The sequence below is a fragment of the Pezoporus flaviventris genome, unplaced genomic scaffold (assembly GCF_033815535.1).
Source record: "Pezoporus flaviventris isolate CSIRO_AGI_PZ_B2104156 unplaced genomic scaffold, CSIRO_AGI_Pfla_v1 ptg000063l, whole genome shotgun sequence".
Taxonomy (NCBI): domain Eukaryota; kingdom Metazoa; phylum Chordata; class Aves; order Psittaciformes; family Psittacidae; genus Pezoporus; species Pezoporus flaviventris.
Genome location: NW_026892611.1, coordinates 11176157 through 11193291, shown reverse-complemented (window position 1 = coordinate 11193291; position 17135 = coordinate 11176157). Strand labels below are relative to the sequence as shown.

At 53.7% G+C, this 17135-nt stretch overlaps 1 protein-coding gene across 2 annotated transcripts in view; it reads left to right on the top strand.

The window, feature by feature from the left end:
- STX1A (syntaxin 1A) overlaps window positions 1-17135 on the top strand; it is a 55593-nt gene that overhangs the window by 34197 nt on the left and 4261 nt on the right. For both annotated transcript variants that reach the window (XR_009746453.1, XM_061470585.1), the window contains exons 4-6: window positions 2971-3045; window positions 6548-6621; window positions 13157-13265. Coding sequence is in view for 1 of the 2 variants with exons in the window: in XM_061470585.1 (XP_061326569.1) it covers window positions 2971-3045; window positions 6548-6621; window positions 13157-13265 (258 nt within the window). In the remaining variant the exon portion in view is untranslated. The remainder of the gene's footprint in view (window positions 1-2970; window positions 3046-6547; window positions 6622-13156; window positions 13266-17135) is intronic.

Below are 17135 nucleotides of genomic sequence, written 5' to 3'. Positions count from 1 at the left end.
GGCTGGGCGTTTGCAGGTGCCCATTTGCTGTTGGCGGGAGGAGGAGAAAGAGCTTCCACTGCTGCCTGTTCCCCTGTGTGCACCCCACCTCCCCTGTGCTTCCTGAGCTCCCCTCCAGGGCAGGTCACAGCCCAGGTCTCAGTCCCAGACCAAAACCTCCTCCCCACTCCCAGGAACCCCTGGGATGTGGCCACAGGCTCTGGTGACCATGGGAACATCCCTGCTCCTCTGCTGTGCTCGGTGCCAGCAGGAGTGGAGCAGACATCCCTTGTGGGCTGTGGGATATGGGGGCCTGGCCTCTTGACCATCACATCTTGCCCTTCAGCGCTGCTCTGCTCGCCGGGGTGACCGTAGCTGTGGTGATGTTGTGGTACTTGAGCTTCCTGTTGCTGAATGTTACTCGCCATGAACAGTTAAATAGATTTGAATGAGTCACTTAAACAGACGCTATGGAAGTGAAAATAATTGTCTGGGCAATCTGTGCTGCCAGGTCGCCAAGTAATCCTCGCACATCCCGTGACTCAAAGCCAGCCAGCAGTGTTTTCTCCTTGCTGCTCAGTTGGAAATATTTTGAGGAAAGGCAGCCGAGCTCCCTGTCCCGTGTCCCCTCCATCTGTCCACGTGGTCCTGTCCCCTTCCTGAGCAGCCAGCTTGGGGAGATTCTCACCTGTGCTCACCGCTTGCCCTGTGCATCCTCTGTGATGGTATCACTGAAGCAAATCCCTCAGCCCACATTGACAGGAAGAAGGGAAATGACATTGCAGTGAATTATGTGAAATTGTTTCTTAGGACCAAAGGTGGATATGGGTGGGAAGGGACCCTGGTGGTCCCTGGTCCAGTACCCTCCAGCAAGTCAGGTTACTCAGGCCTTCACCCCAGCCACATGCTAAGATGTCCCTAAGGATGGACAGCTCACATACTCCCTGGGTCCAGTATTTGACCTCGTTCATGATGACATTTTCTTTTCCTAACGTCTAATTTGAATTTTCCTTATCCCAGCTTGGCCCTTTGCTGGTTGTCCTGTCCCTATGCTCCTCCAGGCTTCGGCAAGGAGCTGAATCCTCCAAGGATTCCAGGAAGCTCCAGCTTCTCTCCATCCTCCTGCTGGGTAGTCATAGGCTGCAGTAGGAGCCCCTCTGGCTTTCCCCTTTGCCGGTGAACAAGCCTGGCTCTTGGCCTGACCCTGTGTTCATGGCAGCCTGTTGTCCCCCAGCACTCTTGGGTCTTTGCTTCCTTGTGAGCTGGCCCCAGCCTGTCTGGGTGCAGGCAGTTACTCAGCCTGGGCTGGTTTATTTCTTCATCAAACACAAGTTTTCCCAGGAATGGGGGGAAAAAATAAATAATTAGTCAAATGAGAACTCCAGCTGGGGATGAGCTCTTCCTTCCCTGCCTTTGTGCTTATTCTCTGGCTCATACGTAATTGTACCGCTTTCCCTGGAAAGGTGCTGTGTTGGCTTGCTCAGAATACCTGGAGCCTGGGGTGAAGGTATTGGCAGACGTGTTCCCTTTTTCCTTTTCACAATAGCATCGAAGCTCTTAGCTCTGAGTCAGAGATGAATGCAGCCATCCATCGGATGTGACCTTCACCCAGCACGTTCCCATCATCATGATTTTCTCATTATGCCTGTGACTGGCAGGTGGGAGTGTATGGCACAGAGCTACCACAGCCACTGGTATGACTCAGATAATGTGCCTAGAGTCTATTAAACAAAGTCTATTTAATTAAGTAAGTGTTGATCTCATCAAAATCAAGAGGGAGCATTGGGGTAGCAGCTTCTCTAGAAATCACATTTGAATGACAGGTGGTTTGTATGTTCTTTTGTATATGGATCTTGAGATATTGCAGCCTGCTGGTGTCAAGGTTGAGTTTTGGGATTAGCTGGTACCATGGTTGGGGCACAGTTACATCCCTGGCAGGCCAGTTACAAGCCCATGGGTGAGTGCAGGGCATTTGGTGCCACCACCCAGGCTTTCTGCAGTGCACAGCATCACAGGCTGCACAGGCAGGGCACAGTTTGGTACCAGTGTGCTGAGCCATCTTCCAGTAGAGCAGGTTGCTCCAAGCCCCTGTGTCCAAGCTGGCCTTGAACACTGCCAGGGATGGGGCAGCCACAGCTTCTCTGGGCACCCTGTGCCAGTGCCTCAGCACCCTCATGATACCACATTTCTCCCCTATGTCCAACCTCCCGCCACCCTTGTCCAGTTTAAGCCCATCGCCCCTTGTCCTGTCCCTGCAGGCCCTGCTCAAAAGTCTCCATCTTTCCTCTAAGCCCCCTTGAAGTCCTGAGCAGCCACAGGAAGGTCTCCCTGGAGCCGTCTCTTCTCTGGGCTGCACAACCCCAACTCCCTCCCCTTTCTCCACAGCAGAGCTGTCCCAGCCCTCGGGCCGTTTTGGAGGCTCCTCTGGACCCACCAGGTCCATGCATGTCTTGTGCTGGGGGCCCCTGAGCTGGATGCAGAGGAGGAGCATCCCCTGCCTCGACCTGCTGGTCATGCTGGTGGTGATGAGCCCAGGAGACACTTGGCTTTCTGGGCTGCAAGCGCACACTGCTGGACCATGTCCTGGTTGTCACCCAACAGTATCCCTGAGTCCTTCTCCACAGGGCAGAATGCCTCGCTGAGCAGAAGGTTTTTGGTCACTAGCAGTGGTTTTCATTTCACTGCAGGAACCATCACTGTGGGTTGTGTATCCATTCTCTTCCCCTTTCTGCAGCACACTGGGTACAGGGCAGGTTAGGGCTGTGCAGGCAGGTGGTCCTCCAGGAGGGCTTCCTGCCTCTCTCGTTGCCCAACCAGTCTGGTTATTTCCAGGCTCAGGACCATTAGGAGAGCCCAACAAGCGTGCTTGGGGTGGAAGTGCTCCCAGTCTGGAGCTGGGAGTGCTTGCAGTACTCGTCTCCAGATGTTAAGGGGCCAGGCAGCAGATTTTAGCAGTCTCCAAAACATCTGTGTTTCCTTTTTTCTCTTCAGAAACGAAGGAGGAGCTGGAAGAGCTGATGTCTGACATAAAGAAGACGGCAAACAAAGTACGCTCCAAGCTAAAGAGTGAGTATTTGTGACGCTGCTGTGGAGCTCTGCCCGCTGCCCTCCGCTGGGCAGGGGGTGCAGCAGGCAGGGAGCGCTGCTGCCCTGTGTCCTGCTCCATGCCTCCACTGCCCAGCACTCACCATTCATCCCCCGTGACCAGAAATGCCACGGGACCCTGGCTGTCATCTCAGCCCTGTACTAGCAGCACCTGGGGTGTGACACAGGTCAAGACCGTTTTGTGGTGGTTTGCTCTGGGTGGGAAAGGGCAGGTTACAGACCCACAGCCCTGCCCCATCTGTGTATTCTCTGGTGTCAGCTTGAGTTGGCGCTGGGAGCCGTTGCAGAGCGTGGGGAAGAGACATCTGCCATTACTTTGCCGGGATCTCCTGGGGATGGATGTCACTTTCTGTCCCCCTAGCATCCTCCAGCTGCTTTTATTTCCCTTTGTGATTTTGCCCCCTTGTGCCCCATTCACAAGATGGAGGTGAGGGAGTGGGGCTGTGAGCACTGGCAGGCGCTGGGCTCTTGCAGTGAGCAAACCCCCAGCATGGCCAAAGGTTGGTTTGCCAGGGCTGAGCTGTTGAAGAGGTGCCGCTGGAGAATGTGCAAGCCTCCCAGAAGAGCTGGCCCTTCCCTGGTGAGCCATGTTGGCACAGGCAGCCTAGGCAGGTGCAGCACCAAGGGGTCCTACGCAGAGAGCCATGGTCCCTCTTCCCGGTGCAGCTCTGGCCAGTGTGCTGGCATGGGGCATGCTGTCCTGATGCCTGGGATTCTCACTGCCCCCACCCTGCTTCCTCCAGACCAACGTGACTGTCAGGCTGCTGGCGGCTGGGGCTGTGCTGCAGCACTCGGCCGAGCCCAAAAGCTCAAGATTAGATCCCAGGGAATGCAGGTGGTCGGTGAGAATGGTAGCATCTTCATGTAGGAGGCAGGTCATCCCAGCATAGCTCAGATTTGCCTTGGACATCAGCATGGGATTTGGTTGAGACTGTTGTAGGAGACCTGGCTGTGTCTGAAGGATCAGAGAGGAGTTGGTACTTCCCCCATGGGAGCAACATTCTCCCTAATCCCAGGGTGTCATGGGAGCCCTGCCGTCATGAAGAACTTAGATATGGCTAGATCTGTTTGCTACGTTTGTCACCACTGGCTTGGCCATGTCCCATATATATGGCAGAAGGTGACTTGTACCTCCATTGTCCCCTTGCTACCCTCTGTCCTCCTGACACATGCTCTCACATAGACTCAGGAAGGAATGCTCAGGGTCAGCTTACCCATTTCATAGACCAGGGGACCCCTTCCCATGGCCCGCAGCTCCACCTATACTGGGATCTCTCCCTGGTGTCCAGATAGAGACAGGGTTTAGCCCATGCGAAACAAAAATCCTTTTCCGTAGGTGTCATCCCATAGGTGTTTGTTCCGTGTTTTTTAGGGTGCTTTGGCAGCCTGAAGGATTGCAGGACAGGCTCCAATTCCTGTTATCCTTCTTCCAGAAAAGATTCACTGGTACCATTTGTACCTGGAGCGACAGATATTAGTCCTTGTGCTTTGTCCCAGATCATGGCCAGCATGATCAATGAAAGAAAACAGTCAGAACTGATCAAAACCACCATCTGCTGACAACAAATGAACTTCTTTAGGACAGACGTTGCTCATGCAGTGGCTCATTCTAATTACCGGCTTCTTGGGAAAATGTGAATTTATTAATGATCATAAATGCACAATGTTTGCTAATACTGTTCCTTGGGAACAGGGAGCAGTTTGTGACAAACGCGGAGGGAGACCAGTTGCTGACGGAATATGTTGGGCAGGCAGCAGGCAGTGTGCTCACAGGCAGGAGCGTGCACAGAGAAGTTCTGTGGCCATCAGGCTGTGTGAGACAAGGCCTTTCACATAAGCTGGAGGTCAGATGCTAGTTCCAAGAGGGAATTAGGAGGGAGTGCAGAATTTGTGCTGATGTTCTCCAGCCCTTCCCCAGAGCAAGCTGTGCTGCTGGACACCCTCTTCCAGCACCACAAAGGGTTCCCCAGGCCCACAGTCCTCCTCACAGTGCTGATGCTCTCCACAGGGTGCTGCTGTGGGGCCACCCACGCTAACCGGCACACAGCAGAAACAGATGCCCGCCGTGTGGTGGTGTCCCAAGCTCTACCTTGCCACTCTGGGTGGTGATGGGGAGATACTGGGCAGCTCCAGGGAATGGGGAGTCCCTGCTTCAGGTGAAACCTGCCCCGTACTGGGCTCATGGGACCCTGCTCCAGGGTGGAAGGTGTTGGGGACAGAGGGCTGTGGGAACCTGTGTTGGGAAGGTGTCAGCAGCCAAACTCAAGGGACACCACCAGCTCACACCTGGTGGTCTACATGGCACCATGCATCTCTGCATGCTGGGCCAGCCTGCTGATGGGAGCTTGCTGACAGGCTTTTGAAGTCCCTGAATTTCAGTTTTTGAATGAGTGTGTCCCAAGCTGGCCTCAAGGAGCAGGTTGGCACTGCCTTGCTCTGTGCTGGACCTCCTGCCCTGCCTCCCCCACCCTCTCCCTGCCCAAACCATGATGGGATGCGGAGCAGGGCACTGCTGCTGCCTGCTGTCATTTATGGGTTTTGGACAAGAGAAGAATTCATCTCACTTAGTTGCATTACCGGGCATAAAAGGGCAAAGCTATGCTTTGCTGCAGAGGACTGCGCAGCAAGGTGAAGCACGTTCTCATCATCCTGCTAGGTCCTGCCTGTGCAGGAATGGGCAGCTGGGACATCTTTTTAGGGTCCTTGGAGAAGTCTTGAGCTTTGGTATTTTGCAGAGACATTTTAGCTGTGATTCCTCCTCACGCCTAGCAGGGGGAGAACAGCACTCTATGGAATCAGCCAGCTTGGAAAAGACCTTTAAGATCATCAATCCAACCTTTACCCCAGCACTGCCAAGGCCACCACTAACCTGTATCACTGAGTGCCTCGTCTCCACAGTGTGTGAACGCTTGCAGGGATGGTGACTCCAGCACTGCCCTGGGCAGCCTGTTCCAATGCCTGAGCGCCCTCTGGGGAGGAAATTTGTCCCAATCTCCAGTCTAAACCTGCCCTGGTGCAGCTTGAGGCCGGTTCCTCTTGTCCCATCCCTTGTTCCCTGGGAGCAGAGCCCAGCCCCCTCCTGGCTCTATCCTCCTGTCAGGCAGTTGTAGGCACCGATAAGGTCCCTCCAGTTGTTTGTATATTGTAAAGTGTGGAGATCAGACCCAAGCATTCCATCAGTTTTGCATTTAAATCCTCGCTTACCAGCCTGGGGGACGAAGGTGCTGCCCTCCACAGCACCAAGCCTCAGCTGGTGGCCAGGCACTGAGTGCTTTGCAGTAATGGAATGGGGCTTTGCTGCCAGTCCAGGCTAAATTGCTGGCTAGGGTCAGGAGCTGGGGACTGCTCAGTGCCAGGTGCTCCTTGGTTCACAGGTATCAGTCTTGTACAGTCCCTTTGCCAAACAATCCATTTTCCTTCTCCAAACAGCATGAAATAACCTATGCTCTTCTACCCTGACCAGGTATTGAGCAGAGCATTGAACAAGAGGAAGGACTGAACAGGTCATCTGCTGACTTGCGGATAAGGAAAACTCAGGTCAGTCTCTGCCCTGTGGCACTGGGATGGGGAGGACAGGAAGCGGCTGGAGGTAGTTGAGGGGTCTTCAATGTAAAAAACTTCTTTCCACTGAGGGTGGCAGAGCCCTGGAACAGGCTCCCCAGGAGGGGCTGGAGTCTCCCTCTCGAGACATTCAAACCCCACCTGGATCTGTTCCTGTGTGACCTGCTCTGGGTGGCAGGGGGGTTGGACCAGGTGATCTCAAGAGGTCCCTTCCAACCCTAACAGTTCTGGTATTCTGTGATCCCAGAGGTGATGGGAGAGGAGGGCTTGGCTTTAGAGCAGTCAAGTTATGGTGTGCAAATACTGGGCAAAGGAATGCAGCATGTTGCCAAACAGGTGAGTGCAAAAGCCAGCCTGAAGGACCTGTGACATAAGTATGCAGAAAGGCAGCTGCGGAGGGGAGAGCAGTGTGCTTTGTCCTTGTGTGCAAGTCTGGATGTCTGCGTGGATGAACACACGGGTGGACTTCTTCACATCCACATTAAGCATCTCACTGAAGGTGGTTTTGACTGGAGCACATACACCCTCTGAAGTTCCAGCTTTGGGGGGAGAATGTTTGCCCTCAGTGTGTTCAGAAACCTGAAGTGTCTGTGTTTCTGGAAGGATGCTTGAGCAGTTCTTAAGTGAGCCCAAGGCTCACTGGTGCAGCTGGGTAACTCACCAAAAATTTCACTCTAGCCTTAAAAGAGGGGTGGCCTTTCAGAGAGCACTGTGCAGGCCTGCTGGGCTGAAGTTTTGTCTTGTGCCTCACCATGGAGGGTTGATGTGTGTAGTTTTTACTGCGGGTTGGCCAACCTGCGGGTGATCCCTTGGTGAGAGAGCACCCAGCAAGACAAGAGAGACCTGGGAATTGCTCCATCAGTGGAATCTGGCTCTGCATCACTGCAGGGCAGGCTACAGTGTCTTGTCCTTGCTGGTTCTACTGGAGGATGTGGATGAAAGCAAGGTGTCTCAGAGCAGAGCAGCAAGTCATTGTTCTGCAGCAAAGTGTTTTAGCAAACCATTAAACTGCTAAAGGTGACAGGAGCTGCCAGTGTAGCTCTTCAGCACCCAGGGGTGCTGATCTGGGCATGGGGCTGCGCTCTCGCAGAGGGTTTGTGCACAAATAAAGCTCAGTAACAATCCTATCTTCTTCAGGCTCTCTGCAGTGAAGTCAGAGGGATTTTGGCTTTTCCCGTTTATCTCCTTTTCAGTGTGGGAAGCCACTTGTGTTACCTGCCCTGGGCTGCAGTAGGTGCTGGATCATTACCACAGTGATGGTAAATGCTCACCTCTGCAGAGGCAGCTTCCAGCTTGGAGCCCAGCATCTTCCTGGCCCTGCACCAGAGGCTGTCACAGCTGAGCCTAAGTCTGTGGAGAACCAGTCCTCAACCTGTGGGGCGAGAGAAAGGCTTGTCCCAAAAACAAATGGGAAGGAGAATTGCTGGGGCACAGCAAAAGCAAACCAAAGGATGGTGCAACAGCACACAGCGAAGCAGCATCTCTGCATCTACCACTCTGGAGACGCTGCGGTGTGCTGACAGCAGTGCTGTGAAACCCCCACTGGGCTTTCTGCTCTGCCGAGTTCTCCACTGTGCCCTTCAGGAGCTGTTTGCCATCTCAAATGAAGGTGTTGAATGGCAGTGGCAAGGAGGGGAGAGCAGGGAGGTGGCAGTGGACGGCGGCTGTCCCATGGTGTACCCATGTTTCCCAGGGAAAGGTGTTACTTCTGCAGTGTCCGAGGAAACCAGGGGTGGTCACAGACTGGTGCTGTGTAGCCTAGGGCCGTATTTGAGCAGGGTTTATACCTGCTCCATGTTGAAACGCTGCAGTTGGGACATCATCCTGGCACGTAGGAGAGTGGGGTTCAGGGCTCTGCTCCACAAAGAGTCCCAGAGTGGTTTGGGTTGGAAGGGACTTTCGGAGATGATCCAGTTCCAGCCCCCTGCCATAGTTTTAGGCAGGGACACCTTCCACTAGAGCAGCTTGCTCCAAGCTCCTGTGTCCAGCCTGGCCTTGAACGCTGCCGGGGATGGGGCAGCCACAGCTCCTCTGGGCATCCTCTGCCAGTGCCTCAGCCCCTCGTGGTACCACATTTCTTCCCTCTGTCCAACCTCAGTCAACCGTCATTCAGTTTAAAACCATCACCCCTTGTCTTGTCCCTGTAGGCCCTGGTCAGAAGTCTTTCTTCATCTTTCCTGTAAGCTGCCTATATATATGTATATATATTGAACAGCTGCAGTGAGGTCCCCCAGAGCTGTCTCTTCTGACAGATGAACAGCCCAAGCCATGCACTATTCAGTCAAGGAAGTGGGAGATTTTCTTGTAATTTGGCTATTTCTGAGCATTTCTTTAGGCTCTGCAGGTAATGAGGGAGAGGAGCTCCTCTGCGCAGCAGTGGGAGCCACTGTGTTGGGAGGCTGAGGTGGGTTATTGAGAAAAATGACTGCTACTGCTGAACCCAGGACAGTGATGAAGCACACTGCTCCGCTTTGGGGCTTTGGCTTCCAGCCTGGGTGGTTTGGCTCTGGGCTCCTGCAGCTGCTCGTTCTCTCAGGAATGCTGACCCCTTGCTGGGACCCCATGACCAGTGGTTTGTGTGCCTGGTTTGCACACTCGTGCGCGGGATGGGATGGAGGCTGATGCTGAGCTGGGCACAAGAGCCGTGTTGTCTCAGGGTTCTGTTGCTGGCTTTGCCTGTCACCGCGCAGCGTGGGTTAGAGGGGCTGACAGCACTGTTCTGTGGGTCACCTGGACCCATGCACCGGCTGTAGCAAAACAGTGTGGAGTGAGGGAAACAGGGAAACAGTGTGGAGTGAGTTTGCATTAAGAAACAGTATATGGTACTGAATTGCCAGAGGTCCTATCTACTTTTAGGCGTGGAACTTGTCCATCATTCCCCAAAGTACACCCAAACAGGTAGATAGTACTTGCTGTCCAGTTTCTGCCAGGGCACAGCAAGGGCTGGTTGTTATTATGTTCTTAATTCATTACATTTAAACTACTCTGTTTGTCCCCATTTCACAGCAGCAGTTTGAATAAAGCACCCTGTCTTGTTCAGCTCACCAGCAGCAAAAGCGGGGGGAGGCAGGGGCTTTGGGGACACAGCTCTCAAGGGCATCCCCAGCCCAGAAACATTGCCAATGACGCAGGTTCCCAGGCGTCTCAGCAGTATTTACCATGTTTCTAGAATTCTCAAATCTTGAGTTCATAACAGAGCAAATAGCAGGAGGTTGGGTCCTTGTTACTTAGAACAGCTTTTGCTCTAGCTGCTGTTGTGCTTGGTTTATCTGACTGGTGTGGGGCTCAACCCTGAAACAGACACAAGTGTGGGAGCTCAGCGGTAGGATCTCTGCTGCTGCTGTGACCCGCAGTGGGCTCAGGAGGGAGGCTGGCATCCCCCGGCACACCCACACGATGAGCACTTTAGAGATGTCTTTCTCTTCATTTGAAACCTTGAAGGCCAAGGTTCCGGGTTTCATTGGATGCTTTGTGGGGGTGTCAAAGCCCTGTGAGGGTATCCAGAGCTGTGTGAGCTCACTGGAAATCCAGCAATGGGCTGCTTTTCCCATGCTTGGGAAGTGAAGAGTTGCTGGACCCAGGTGCAACAACCCCATTTCCTAACTTCAGTTAACATTTTCTGTTTAGTGAGTTTCTTTCAAATGCAAGGTACGTTTTGGTATGCTTTTTATTTACCCTGACTATCCAGGTAGTTTTATTTAATGACTGAAAGCCATTTAAAATGCTTTTTCCTGCCCATTTTGCATGAAACTCTGTGTTCCTTCAGAAATCAAATGTATTTTTCAGACATGTGGGATGCCTGTGGGAGCATCAAATAACAATCTGACAAGAGAAACCCTAAATTAAATAACTTCTTAAGTAAAAGAGGCACGGTGGGGTATACTGATCAGCAGAAAGGGCTGTCATGTAACACCCAGGCTATATTTGGCTGCAGATAAACAATATGTTGATTCTCTTTAGCTTAATAAGAATGAACTGGATTTTAGGAAGACGATGTGGAGAAGGCAGAAGAAGAGTCGCTTGGGTGGCACCTCACGTGTTTGCTGGATTTCAAGCCATGATGCACAGGAGCTGTTTTAACCCTGCTTTGGGCCAGGCACCTCTTGAGCAGAGGCTGCCTGTGGAAGCTGGAGCTGCTGGGGGCTTTGTGTGAGGTTTGCCAGCATGGGAGCAATGCGATGAGCTGACTTTGAGTCTCTGCCGTAAAAACCAAGCTGCTGCTGGCTCAGAGTAACTGCAAAGCAAACACAAGGATATCTTCAAGAAGTCTCCAGTGCTGTCTCATGGAGAAGGGGCTGCTCTGGGTGTACTGACACCGGAATGCTCGTGTGCCCTGGGCATGTCTGGCGCTACAGAGATGCTGCACTGCACTGGTCTCCCTGATCCAGAGCTCTGCTGTGGAGAAAGGGGAGGGAGTTGGGGCTGTGCAGCCCAGAGAAGAGACGGCTCCAAGGAGACCTTCCTGTGGCTGCTCAGGACTTCAAGGGGGCTTAGAGGAAAGATGGAGACTTTTGAGCAGGGCCTACAGGGACAAGACAAGGGGCAATGGGTTTAAACTGTATGAGGGTGGGGTGAGGTTGGACACAGGGGAGAAACGTGGTACCATGAGGGTGCTGAGGCGCTGGCACAGGGTGCCCAGAGAAGCTGTGGCTGCCCCATCCCTGGCAGTGTTCAAGGCCAGCTTGGACACAGGGGCTTGGAGCAAGCTGCTCTAGTGGAAGGTGTCCCTGCCCGTGGCAGGGGGTTGGGACGGTCATCTCTGAAGGTCCCTTCCAATCCAAATGATTCTGTGAGTCCATGATCCTGTCATGAACACCCCTCATGCCCTGAGGAGCTGCTGCTTTGCAGCAGGAGAGCAGCCTGAGCCCTGTCTGTGCCCTGTGTGAGCTCACAGCTGCCGGTGAGGGCTGAGCTCTGCCATCTGTGCACTCACAGCTCTAATGAGCTGCACAGTGCCGGCATCCCCTTGGGTCATCACCCTCTCCACTCTCCCCCAGCAGTGGGAAGGGTCCACAGCCCGTTTCCAGCTACCATTACATGTTTTAGGATGACAGAACATCAGTGTCACAAAGGGTGGCTTTTGACACCCCCTTGCCAGCCCTTCCCGCTGGGACACCTGAGGGGACAGGAGCATGGTGCTTGGAATGCTGCTACCAGCAGCCATGGGGAGCAAGGAGCTTGGCATGATGTGAGGGCAGCCAGCACCAGCAGAGCTGCATGGCTGAGCCCCGTGTCCTACTGCTGGTGGTTCTTTGTGTTGTGCAAGTGTCATTGGTCAGAATGCAGCCCCCAGTGGTGGGATGGGTTTTTTTGCATCTTTGTAAACAGCCCAACCACTATCAAGAACAAGAAATGCATCCCTTTTTTGATTGCAAGGAAAACTACCTCCAAACAAAGCCTTCCACAGCCCTGAGGAGCAGTCCAAAGGCTTTAATGTTCCCACAAGCTGATCTAGTGGAAGATGCCCCTGCTTACTTGGGGGGAAGAGGGAACGTTGGACTGAATCTTTGAAGATCCCTTCCAACCTCAACTGTTCTGAGTCCATGGTACTGTGAAACTCAATTTCTGGCATATCAGGGAAAGGGCTAATTCAAGAGATGTGTTTGGATGAAGGATGCATGTGATGCTCTGTCCTGCCCTTCCTGACCATCCGCAGGGCTGTTTGTAGAGCTCATCCTGACAGCTGGGTCAGGCAGCAAGGTGGGCCCCAGCGTGGGTGCTCCCCAGGCGCAGCAGCCAGCTCGGGGGGGTGTCAGTGCTCAGCAGCACCCTGGTCAAGTGTAATTCTAAGGTTGTCTGGTGCATTTCCTGGAGAGGGAAAAGCAGCCTCCCGAGATGAGTGTGCTCTGCATGCAGGGCTGGCAGCTCACTCAGCCTGGGGCAGGCAGGCATCTCCTGTGTCCCTGTGGGGCTGGTGCCTGGGGGAGCCCTCCAGTGTGAGGAGGAAAAGTGGGACCACGCTTCCGGAGTGAGGACAGCTGCCCCTGGCCAAGCCCCAGCCCTGGGCTTCCCCCACCAGCCGCGTGCAGACAGGTCGGGGGTTTGATGCTCAGGGCACTGGGTTCCCCCAGCACCACAGAGTGACTGCTGCGTGCCCGTCCTGCGCCTGTGCCGGGTCCAGCACATCCTGGCAGTGTGGCAGGGCCAGCAGGGCTGGACCCAGGGCACCGCTGTGGCCTCAGCTCCGGGCTGCTTGGCCGCAAGCTGTGGTATGGGTGAGGAGGATGGTGCCAGCCATGACTCTCAGGTCTGCCGCCACCACAGGTTGTCTTCTGGGGGCTTGGATTGGGCTTGGGTGAGGAGTGCATCTGGTGCATGCCCCTGGGGCCTCATCACCTGCTGCCCCCTTGCACTTCATCACACTCCTTGGACCAGCTTTTGGGCTCCAAATGCTTTTTGGGCTGCTAGAGGTGCAGGGGTGCTCAGGGCTGAGCCTGCCCCAGCTCGGGGGTGGCAGGACTCTCCTCCTGCAGGACCCTCACCCCACTCTCCCTTCCTCTCCTCTCTGCAGCACTCAACGCTGTCACGCAAGTTCGTGGAGGTGATGTCCGAGTACAATGCCACGCAGACTGACTACCGGGAGCGCTGCAAGGGCAGGATCCAGAGGCAGCTGGAGATCAGTGAGTAAACCTGGAGGGGGAACGCAGCCAAGCTCTGGGGTCGTGTCGCTCCCACATATCCAAGCAGCTCCTGCCACTGTGCAGAGCTCCCCCTTGGAAACCACAGTGCACAGGGGCAGTGTTCTCACCCATGGGAGCAACCAGGACACAGCTCCTGCTGGAAGATATTCACAGAATCATAGAATGGTTTGGGTTGGAAGGGACCTTAAAAGGTCATCTATTTCAGCCCCCCTGCAATGAGCAGGGACTTCATGTGGCGGTATTTGCATTTCAATGTCAGACTGCATCCAGCAAAGCACAAAAAACCTCCCCTCAGGTTTTCCTGACTGCTGGGTAGAGAGCGCAAAGAGCACAGGGAGGATGATTTCTGCCTTGGTTACAGCTAATTTTGAATTCAGAGAAGCTGGCGGGGATTCCTGACTCCCATGTCTTGCCTTGCCTTTCCTCTGGGTGATTGTCATTGCCAGTGAACTGAACTAAACAGAAAACTAGAGAACAGACCTCTCGAAAAGGGGGCACTCAGTGCTCCCAGCACTTTCCCTTGCTGGACAAGGAGCACAAGCCTCAACGTCTGTTCCAGGCATCTCCCAGGACCCTGGTGGCTTCTGGCAGCAGTAATGGTGTCTTCCAGTGTCCAAAGGTGGATGCCAGGTGACACCTCCAAGGATGTCACCAGCATGCACTGAGATCAGAAGCCTGGTCCTCCCTGTCCACAAAACCTGCTGTCCTGGTGGTTCTCCGTGGCCATCAGTAACACTGAGTTCAGTTTTAATTATCTCCCAGCAAAGAAGAACCACATCACCGCTGTAATTAGGGGAATAAGCAAGGGAGAAGTCAGGGCATGCAGAGATTAAAAGAGATTTTTGCAAATAATCTCATTTTCAGATATGTTCATGGTTTTGGGGGCTCAAATGAAAGGGTCTGAATCCTAGTCCAGGGTTGGGTTTTTTCTCGCAAGCAAATGTGTGGTTTTCTTCCCTTTCACAGCTCACAGTGAATAATAAGGTAGGAGATTTTTGAGTCAGAATGGTGTCCTTGGTAGTCACCTGTGGGAATGTCCGTCAGGAGCTGCAGATGCCCAGGAATCTGCGTGCTCATAGTAGTTTCTTTGAAGGAGATTTGGTTTGGTTGTGCAAGCCTGTTAAGATTAGTCTTTATGAACTATAATAATAAGAGAAATGATTCACACTGGCTGAATGGAAAGTTTGGCTGACACAAAGCTCAGCAATGCCTTCATGTAAAGCAGGATGATGCGTGTGTCACTGGTCCAGCTGATCAGCTCACTCGTCAGCTAATGCCAGGCTGTCACCCCTCCAGTGAGAGGGATGGATGGCTTGGGATGGAAACAGGAATTGAGGTATCCCTGTACCTCCCTTCTAAGAGAGAAAGTTTGAAAGGGCTTAGTGAGGTCCTTATTGTCTGCAGACCTCAAAAAGCCTTCCTCTTGTTTTTCTGGATTTTGGAAGGACTCTGATGCTTTGCTTAAATAATGGAGCTATATTAAATGATCCCTTTCTTTGCTCTGTTTATCCTGTGGGGCTGTCAGTGCCTGGCAGAGTCTGAGGAGGTGCAAGGAAAAGGCTGTTCAGGACACACTATGGTGTAGTGACTGGGTGCAGAGGAGGTGTCCTAGTTAGTGATGATGAGGTACCAGCTTCCCCTTTGCGGGGAGGTGTGGAGCAGATGCAGAGGCAGGATGATGTTGTGAAGGTACACAGTCCTGTGCACAGTCCTTTGCAAGAGCTGGATTCCTCTGTCGGGACACTGGGAAATCCCTTCTGACAAAAAGGCTCCTCAAAAGCCAAAGATTATTGAGGTTTTATCAGGAGTGCTTCCTGGGCAGAGGGCTCTGTTTGTCCTGGTGTGTCCCAGTGGGGACCTTCAGTCCCTGCTGCTCTGGGGGCTCTTGAACATGTTATTTGGAATGGAGCTCAGCTGGAAAGTGATGACTGCAGGAAGCTCTATGAAATCCTCAGCTCTCTTTTCAGCTGATGAATCCAAAGATAGGAGCCAGGAGTTCTGACATTGAAGCCAGCAAATCACTCAGGCTTTGAAAGTGTGAGAGCAGGGACTTCTCAGCTGCCCAGGGGAGGCTTCCCCACACCTGGTGAGCTTCTCCAGCCTGCCGGGATCTGCTTCTTGCTTGGAATTAGGACAGTCACACAAGAAGGGGTGGTGCAGAGTCACTGCCCCAGGCCATAGCCACCCCCTGGGGCACCCCACAGCCCTCCCAGGCTCTGCCCTGAAGATGCCATGGGGGGATCCCAGGCTGTGCTGTGTCGCAGGTTGGTGATGGCAGCACAACAGCTCTCTGGCTGTCCTTTGCCTGGACCCTGCCTCTCTCAGTGGTGTCCCCACTGCGGTGTCTGCTGCTGGGAGCCGTGCTCTGCCAGCACAAGCCTCTGGGCTGCCTGTGGTGGGAAGTGTTGCTGCTTTGCTTTTTCCCTCACTGTTTTGTCCATTATGACAAATCTGATGAGGTGTTGCTCTGGGGAAACTGGATTTGAAGCTTAGAGGAGCTTTCTCTGGTGGGCATGGAGGTGCTGCGCAGACACTACTTGTTTTTATGAACAGTTTTCTTAAATGCGAGACCAAGGAGCCAAAAATAAGGCATCTGCTGTCGCCAAAGGCCCTGTGAGAATTAATGAGCCTCTGCCTCACTCTGCAAGACCAGGTTAACTGATGTGCAGAGAGGCAAGCTGTGCATGTATCCCCGGCTGCCCTTCAGCCAGGATGGTCTGGGGGCTGCTCTGGCCCTGGCAGCTCAGCAGGGCAGCTCACGTGGTGCCGAGATGGGCGATTTAGGATTCCTGTGACACTTTCCTTCAGGAATGACCAGTGTTTGTCTGGGCTGGAAGTGTCTCACTGGATGGAAATGCCAGCACAGCGCTGGAGTTGGCCCCTGCAGCCAACTGAGCAGGTGGGTCCGAAGAGGCAGGGAGGCTAGTGGCAGTCTGTGACAGGCTGGGCTGGTACAGATGAAGTCAGCTCATCCCAACCCCCCTGCAGGCAGTGTCAACCTGTCCAAGCTGCACTGGATAACACTGCCCCGGCCACCCATGCGTGTAGAGCTGCATCTTCTTACAGCTTTGGGGGCACTAACAGGTCTTCACTGTTTAGACCAGCATCACACAGGACATTCACCTCTGTCCATGGGTCCAAGAGCTGTATAAGATTAGGCTTGGGCCACCCAGCCCATATCTGAGCCATGCCGCAGAGGTATGTCTTCAGCCCTGACTCTTGCCTTGTTCCTGAGGTAGACTCAGGTCTGCGTTCAAGATAACTTGTTTCCAGCCCTTTCTACTGAGACTTTGGATCTTTGTTGTATTCATGTCATAGGATCATGGATTCACAGAGTGGTTTGGGTTGAAAAGGACCTTAAAACTCATCCAGCTCCAACCCCTGCCACAGGCAGGGACCCCTTCCACCAGAGCAGCTTGCTCCAAGCCCCTGTGTCCAACCTGGCCTTGAGCACTGCCAGGGATGGGGCAGCCACAGCTTCTCTGGGCACCCTGTGCCAGCGCCTCAGCACCCTCATGGTACCACATTTCTTCCCTATGTCCAACCTCACCCTACCCTTAATCAGTTTAAAACCATTGTCTTGTGCCAGGGACCCCTGAGCTGGATGCAGAGCTCCAGGGGGTCTCAGGAGAGCAGAGCAGAGGAGGAGCATCCCCTGCCTCGACCTGCTGGTCACGCTGGTGGTGATGAGCCCAGGAGACACTTGGCTTTCTGGGCTGCAAGCGCACACTGCTGGGCCATGTCCTGGTTGTCACCCAGCAGTATCCCTGAGTCCTTCACAGGGCTGCTCTCCATCCATCCATCCATCCATCCATCCATCCATCCATCCATCCATCCATCCATCCATCT